The following is a 7095-nucleotide window of genomic DNA, read 5'->3' on the forward strand; positions in this document are numbered from 1 at the left end:
TAATATGTTTTCTTAGTGTCATAGACAAATATTCTATCCAGATAGTATGTCGTGACAGGAGGCGAATGGGGTATTATGAGGCATCTGATTACCAGGTCGAATTGTACTTTTTCATGCTTCGAAGAGAATCATTTCCGATCCTCTAAAATGTTGGATTTCTTACCCTAAATTCGTATTGTTTGTGGATTTTTTGTAAATGAACACCGAATGTTGCTCAGCGCAAGATCTTCACTGAACATGCGGGCGATGGGATAGCACAGTTGTTAAGCGTTCGCTCGTCACATCGCAAACCCGGGTTCGATTCTCCGTATGGGTACAGTGTATGGAGCCCATTTCTGGTGACCTCCGTAATGGTATTGTCCAAATAAAAAACGAACGGCGGACAAAATTACTCAGTGTGAGCAGATATTCATGTGTCTTGTCATATCCAGCAATCACTGGTGCCTGTTTCGGCAATATTCCCGCTATATCACCTCGACATGTAATGAATCGAGAGTGGATCTGTTTGCGATCACAAACCAGTAACTGATCTAATGGACGATCCACGACCGACATTGGTTCCTTGAGATCTGATTTTTGTTTTATGTTATTTCCCAGGACATAATGACGATCTATCAATATGTTGTCTGGCTGGTGTTACTCCTTTCCCACCTGGCAAGGTCAAGGCCACTGCTTTCAGTCCCTTCTTTGAATCCATGGGTCATCGCAATGTCAAGGTCGTCACCACAAAGCTTAGGTAACAGTTTTACATCTCTGGAATATAGCTGAGTGCGGCGTAAAACTGAACTCAGTCGTTCACTTTTGCTAAAATATAGGCATAGTTTATAGAAATAAATATAGATTCACTCCTGCCCATCGCGTGCCCCATCAGGTATCCTGAATGTCCGCCTCGGGTGTGACGGTTGTGTCGACCCCACGGGCACTACTACTCATGTGATGTAATATCAGTGAGAGAAACAGCTGTGTAGTATATTGGCCTTGTGCTTAGTATCAGACAATTATCAAGTCAAAAACCTTTCAGTGCCCCGTGGCCAAGCCGTCGTGATACCCAACCCTTGGGCTGTCACGTGACATTAGAAGCCAGAGGATCAACCGAGTTGGATCTTGTCAATCAGTGACTGAATCCGAAATTCAAAATGGCTGCCATTTTTGATTACATGACGAGATTGAAACGTCCCTTGTTGTGTTTCTCAATTCTTCTAGCTACAATATATGTTTGTTCAAGGCATCATTGCGGCGGTGGGGTAGCCTAATTGTAATATGGTCTGCTCGTCATGTGAAACCCATTTCTGGTGCTCCCTCCATGATATTGCTAGACACCTCACTCACTCACTCAAGGCACCATAACAACATCCGGTGCAAGAAAACCATGTTCACTGGTTTCAGGAAGACAATAAATGAACTTATAAAAGCTGACAAAAGTGTCAAGCCAAACACACTCTTACACATGTATACACATGCACGCCTAATCACCACTCAAAGTATTCCCACTCGCAATCAACATATACAAAAGGAGATATCTCCACACTGTACACTAAGCAATGCCGAAGGTAGCGACCTCTGTCTACTAAGAACCATGACTGGTCACGTGATTACGTTATCACACTAGACTGGAACACTTTTCCTGTTCTGCTATCAGTTATGACGTGCTGTTTACCGTGGGCATAGATACTGACCATGGACGTGTTACTGACAAACGGACAGGGCAGAGGAGCTGTTGACTGCCCATTAGATGAAATACTGTATACCCTGGTTCTACTGTCACCGTTTGTTGGGGAGAAAATACGGTGGAATCTGTCAAAACCGGAATCTGTTCAATCCGGCAGGGTGTCAACACCAGCATATAATCTCAGTCCAGTCTGTGACTTGAACATTTAGCGTCAGCTCTACAATCCGGCACGTTGTCTAAACTTGACTATTTCTTCAGTCCCGATAAGTGCCGGTTTAGACAGCTTCAACTGTATGGCATTATATCTAAGGTGGCATTATAACCAGGTATGACAGTTAGAGGCCCCATGCAATCAACAAAGTGACTGATTTGAACTGTAATGAACCTTGAATGACTGGATAATTCTAGCATCTAGCATGGATTTAAAGAAGGTATATATGCTAGCCATGCTTCCAGTGTAATTGGCTATATAACCAGGGTAAAGTGACTTTGAAAATTACTCTTGGCAAATGGCATTATAATCAGGGTATCATATAGGCAGGAAATCCGTTTGGCAAAAACGTGGCATTTTTTGCAGGGTGGCAGTATAACCAGTGTGCACTGTATATATCGGTGAACAGTTTCGAGCTTTTCATGCTTTTAATTTCTGAACATAACCTTCCCTGACGACAATTCCACAGATAACTTCTGTTTTCCAATAAACATCTGGTAATTAATAGCATAATATGTCGTAACAATATAATCAAAAGCAAATAATAACCAAGTGTCAAGCAATATTTAAGCTTGTATTGTCGAACATCTAAGGGGGGAAATTTTAAAATAATGTGCGCCTCTTTTTCAAACGTTTTTTAATCAGGATTGCAAGGTTCACGATTTCAGTAGTTTGGAAAATGTTTTCTGGTAGCTATTTTTCTGGAATAGCATTTCCGATTTGGGGGAGGGGATTAACTTTGGATGTGATGCGCCCCTACCCACCCCTCCTATTTTCCGTTTGTGCATAAATTGACATGAAAGAAAAGAGAAGAGGCTGTCTCAACTATCAGTAAAACTATATGTAAAAGTCAAGATACTAAAATGACATTTGTGTGTGTGAATCACCGAAATTAGTAATGATACATGCTGTCCCTGGCATTATCCAAAACGGTCTTGAAACGTGTTTTGTTTTATTGCATAATATTTCAGGTACAATATGTCTGTTATCCCAAGCATATTTACCAGTAATCCCAAGATATGCATATTTACCCTGTTATCCACAAAACTACCAATTGCCTTGAACAATTTGTCAACACACTGTGCCTACAAGACGGTATAACTGAACGTGAACAGGCTACGAAAGATTTGAACATCGGACATCAGATTATTTTGGCTTTCCATCGAATGATTACTTTTGTTAATCACGGGGCATACTTGGGCCTTTGGGGGTTCGAATCCCGGTTCATCCAGACCATATTTCTAAGTTTGACAAGACCCTAACAGTCCTCATGGTATTACCTGGGACAGTTGGGTGGCCAAGTGATAGAAACGTTCGCTCGTCACGCCGAAGACCCAGGTTCGATTCCCCTCATGGGTACATTTGTGAAGCCCATTCTGGTGCTTAGTATCCAACAATTATTGCTACAATAGTAATATCATCATAATCACACACTCGTGATATTACCGGCGTGAAAGGCATCTGTGACCTGAATTACTTTTCGGCCAAATTATGAGAATACGGTTGAAAACGACGTTAAACTAAGCCCACCCGTGAAGATCCGGGAGAGAATAGGTCCTCAGCACCTCATACCTCATACGAAAGGAGACTATGCTTGTCGTAAGAGGCGATTAACGGGATCGGGTGGTCAGGATAACTGACTGGTTGACATATGCCATCGGTTCCCATGTGCGCAGATAAAAGCTTGTGCTGCTGATCAGTGGATTGAATGGTCCAAACTCGATTATTCACATATAACTGGAACATTGTTGAGTGTGGCGTAAAACTAAACTCACTCAATCACTCACTCAATCACGTGATAAACATGGCCAGTTCGCTCGCCCTCGCACAGGACACCCGAGCTGTAACAGAGAATATGCGGGAGTTATTCTACAAAAATATTATAGGGGCGTTAAATCGCCCACACTTACATTTAGATAAGTGATAAGAGGAAGGGCTGTAAACTTGTCCACGGCAACAGCGCGAGCTGACATTATCGTAGTACATGCCTGTGTAATTGTCGAAGATGACACGTGCAATTATGTCACAGCGTTATCTTTCACCTCGTGAGACATGTGTCATGTGGTAGCTCCTGTAATCATAACTGCATCTAACTATCAAACTACTATATGGGGGTGTTGAATCTTTACGTCCTAACACTCGTTCGCTGGTAGTACAAGATGACCACCACACAGATCTCAATCCTTGTCCTGGCTTTGGCTGCAGCGGTGACAGCTTCAGGTAGACAATACAATTGTGTGTAGTTCGTTAGTATAGTTACGGCGTCACGTGGCGCTACGAATGGTTTGTGGATCGCCCCTAACGGTTGGTCTGGTCGTCTAAGGTGCGGTAATTCGTAGGGCAGAGTTGCGTCCCTTGGTCAAGTAAGTCAATACCAGATTAGCTCGCTTTGATTATGAATTTAGATTCTTGGTTTTTTCCGCACAACACTCGTGTTCTCGGAGATAACGATAATACCGGAACGGTTCCCGTCTTTCGTCCACATCAGACTCGCTCATCGTGCTGTTTCCTAAATACTGATAAATATAAGCTGGTAAAGTATGCTATTTTGTTACCAGCCTAAGTGGAATACCTTGTCAACAAAGTTGATCTCTGATATGTTATCTTATTCCCATGTACGAGAGGGTAAATGTAGTCGCAATATACACTAACTATGGCGTCCGTCAAGCGTTCGCCTAACTAATCACGGAGAAATATGCAACAAATCAGGGGGTTGCATCGGACAAATCCATGAAGGTCCCGGTGTAGAATAGGCCTTCAGCAACCCATGCTTGCCATAAAAGGAGACTATGCTTGTCGTAAGAGGCAACTAATGGGATCGGGTGGTCAGGCTCGCTGATTTGGTTGACACATGCCATCGGCTCCCAATTGCTCACATCGATGCTCATGTTGTTGATCACTGGATTGTCTGGTCCAGACTCGATTATTTACAGACCGCCGCCATATGGCTGGAATATTGCTGAGTGCGGCGTAAAAATAAATTCACTCACTCACTGCATGGGACATTTTGTTTTCATAAAAGCCTTATATGTTGTAAACATGTTCTAGCACCTAAAGTGGAAAGTCAGATGCCAGTCTGTTAGATCATGCATTTTCAGAGTGTTTTACTTCTCGAAATGGGGTAAGTTTGTGTGTTTGTCATAGTCACCACCACCATCATCATAATCATCATCATCGTCGTCGTCATTGTTGCTTCAAAGTATGTAAAGAGTTGTAGAGACCGGGTATCGTTTTGGTCGCCGCCTCAAAATTTACATTCCAAATTGCTTTGAGCGTGTTTGTTTTTCAGACTTTGTGGCTTTATCGTGTTTTGTAATTGTTATACCCGCCAGGACCCTGTGCTGTACGTCACCAACATTATCTGGATGTGGAGCAGCACCTATTGGGGTCCTCGGAACCACAGTGCGAGACTGATGGGACATACAAGCCCAAGCAGTGCAGAGGAGCTGGGTAGGTGCTCATCTTCCATTGTCCTGGAAATATATTCCATTTACTTTAGTGTGCCCCGTCGTGATATTGCTGGAATATTGTTAAACTCAACGTAAAACCATACTCACTCACTCATTTTCTTTTAAATATCCTGGAACAATGGCGGGAACACAACGACTTGTGGTACTTCAATGGCCTTCGTAGGGTTGTGTCCCTTGTGTACGCCAGAAACTAAAGACTATAGGTTCAAATTCCGAAAACCAAAGCAAAACCAAAGCCGTGGTTGCGGGTACCTGTTAAGATCCGGGTGAGAATTGATCTTAAACAATCCAGGTTTGTAATATAACGGGATCGGGTAGTCAGGCTCACTGACTTGGGTGACACGTGTCATCGGCTCCCAACTGCGCCGACAGATGCTTGTGCTGCTGATCACACATGTCATTGTATCTCAGTTACGTAGGTTGATGTTTATGCTCTTGATCACTGGATTGTCTGGTCTGCACTCGATTATTTACACACCGCCGCCATATAGCCGGGATATTGTAGAGTGTGGCGTTAAACAGCAAGCCTACCGACCAACATCTTGTGCGTGGGTTGCCTTTTTGCCGTTGAACTCGACAATATTGAATGTCCAGTGACGCAGACGCACCCGACTTCATTTCGGGAACGGTGTCACTCTCGTAAGGTGCCAAATTCACTTTTCAGAGTCTTAAGTGTTTTGTTCAACACTTCGAGACCTGTTCGGTTGATGGTAGCTGCTCACCCGTTAACACTTGCGCTGCCGGCAACCATCTTTCTCTGTCTCGTGTTTACCGAGCACGTGTGTTTGTCCTCCGACAATAAACAGTTAGGATATTGAGTCAATACACAACCTTTACATACTTGGTTGCTGCAGGTGCTACTGTGTTGACTCTGACGGTAACGACCTCGGCTACTTCACCAACTACGCCGCAGGCACGGACAACATGGACTGCAGTAAGTACTGAACAACACATGTTCCTATTAGAAGGGTTTTAAATGGCTTCCAGTAACCCTGTTTCCGGGTTTGCTTATGTGTTCCAGATTTGATTTTAAACATGTAACCGAAATAAAGCCATAATTGTATTGGGTTCGAACTGCAGGCACGCGCGCACACGCGCGCACACGCACGCACACACACACTTGAAGATTCCTGGATTCGCCTTTGGAGTCCACCATAGTTTCATGTCACAATAAATGATAAGCAAGGAATGTAACATGCAGACTCAATATAGATTCGACATAATTATTATGTTGCTTTATTCACTACTATTTTAAGCCTGTGCTCGGGACAAAGCCGCCTACTTGAAGACGGGACTCATTGGCAAACTCTTCTTCTGTGACAACAAAGGCAGTTACAGCAAGAAACAGTGCACGGGTTCTGTCTGTTTCTGCGCCGACGTCAACGGCAAGATGCTGGGCAACAGCCAAACTGTCAACATCGGTGAAATGGACAAGCTCCAGTGTTAGGGATGACCTACGATTGTTGTATTTCCAATGTGACATTGATTTCATCTACACAATGAATAAACCAAAATGAATCATTATCCTGTGTTCTGTTTCTCGTTATGACATCTTCAATACAGCCAGAACATCATCAGGTCATAACCATTATCTAAACTATTAACCTCATCTGGTCAGTCTGAGGTAGTATCGTTAAAACGAGTTTCATCGACATTGAATTAACGTGGGCGTAACGTCACAAGATGAAAAACAAAAACTTCGATGAGTTTCCAGAGGTACGTTCGTCTCCTACTAAAACAAATAC

At 43.3% G+C, this 7095-nt stretch overlaps 1 protein-coding gene across 2 annotated transcripts; it reads left to right on the forward strand.

Annotated features, from left to right (window-relative positions):
- Nucleotides 1-6874, forward strand: LOC137298048 (U20-hexatoxin-Hi1a-like). Of its 2 annotated transcripts, XM_067830089.1 has the most exons (5): nucleotides 1-95; nucleotides 598-736; nucleotides 5213-5330; nucleotides 6205-6284; nucleotides 6607-6874. In XM_067830089.1, exons 1-5 carry the CDS (start codon nucleotides 66-68, stop codon nucleotides 6795-6797), a joined length of 558 nt encoding a protein of 185 aa, XP_067686190.1. In that variant the 5' UTR covers nucleotides 1-65; the 3' UTR covers nucleotides 6798-6874. The 2 variants fall into 2 exon arrangements, with proteins under 2 accessions (XP_067686190.1, XP_067686191.1); XM_067830090.1 differs by lacking the exons at nucleotides 1-95; nucleotides 598-736 and adding an exon at nucleotides 3920-4100.
- The last annotated feature ends 221 nt before the right edge of the window (nucleotides 6875-7095 follow it).

This window comes from Haliotis asinina, chromosome 10, assembly GCF_037392515.1.
Source record: "Haliotis asinina isolate JCU_RB_2024 chromosome 10, JCU_Hal_asi_v2, whole genome shotgun sequence".
NCBI lineage: Eukaryota > Metazoa > Mollusca > Gastropoda > Lepetellida > Haliotidae > Haliotis > Haliotis asinina.

Bases quoted from the DNA above. Each gene is read 5' to 3' on its own strand.
- LOC137298048 (XM_067830089.1), top strand. From the start codon at position 66: ATGGGGTATTATGAGGCATCTGATTACCAG. The intron at 737-5,212 runs GTAACAGTTTTA...TATACCCGCCAG, and splicing joins GTCGTCACCACAAAGCTTAG to GACCCTGTGCTGTACGTCAC. The intron at 6,285-6,606 runs GTAAGTACTGAA...TACTATTTTAAG, and splicing joins CACGGACAACATGGACTGCA to CCTGTGCTCGGGACAAAGCC.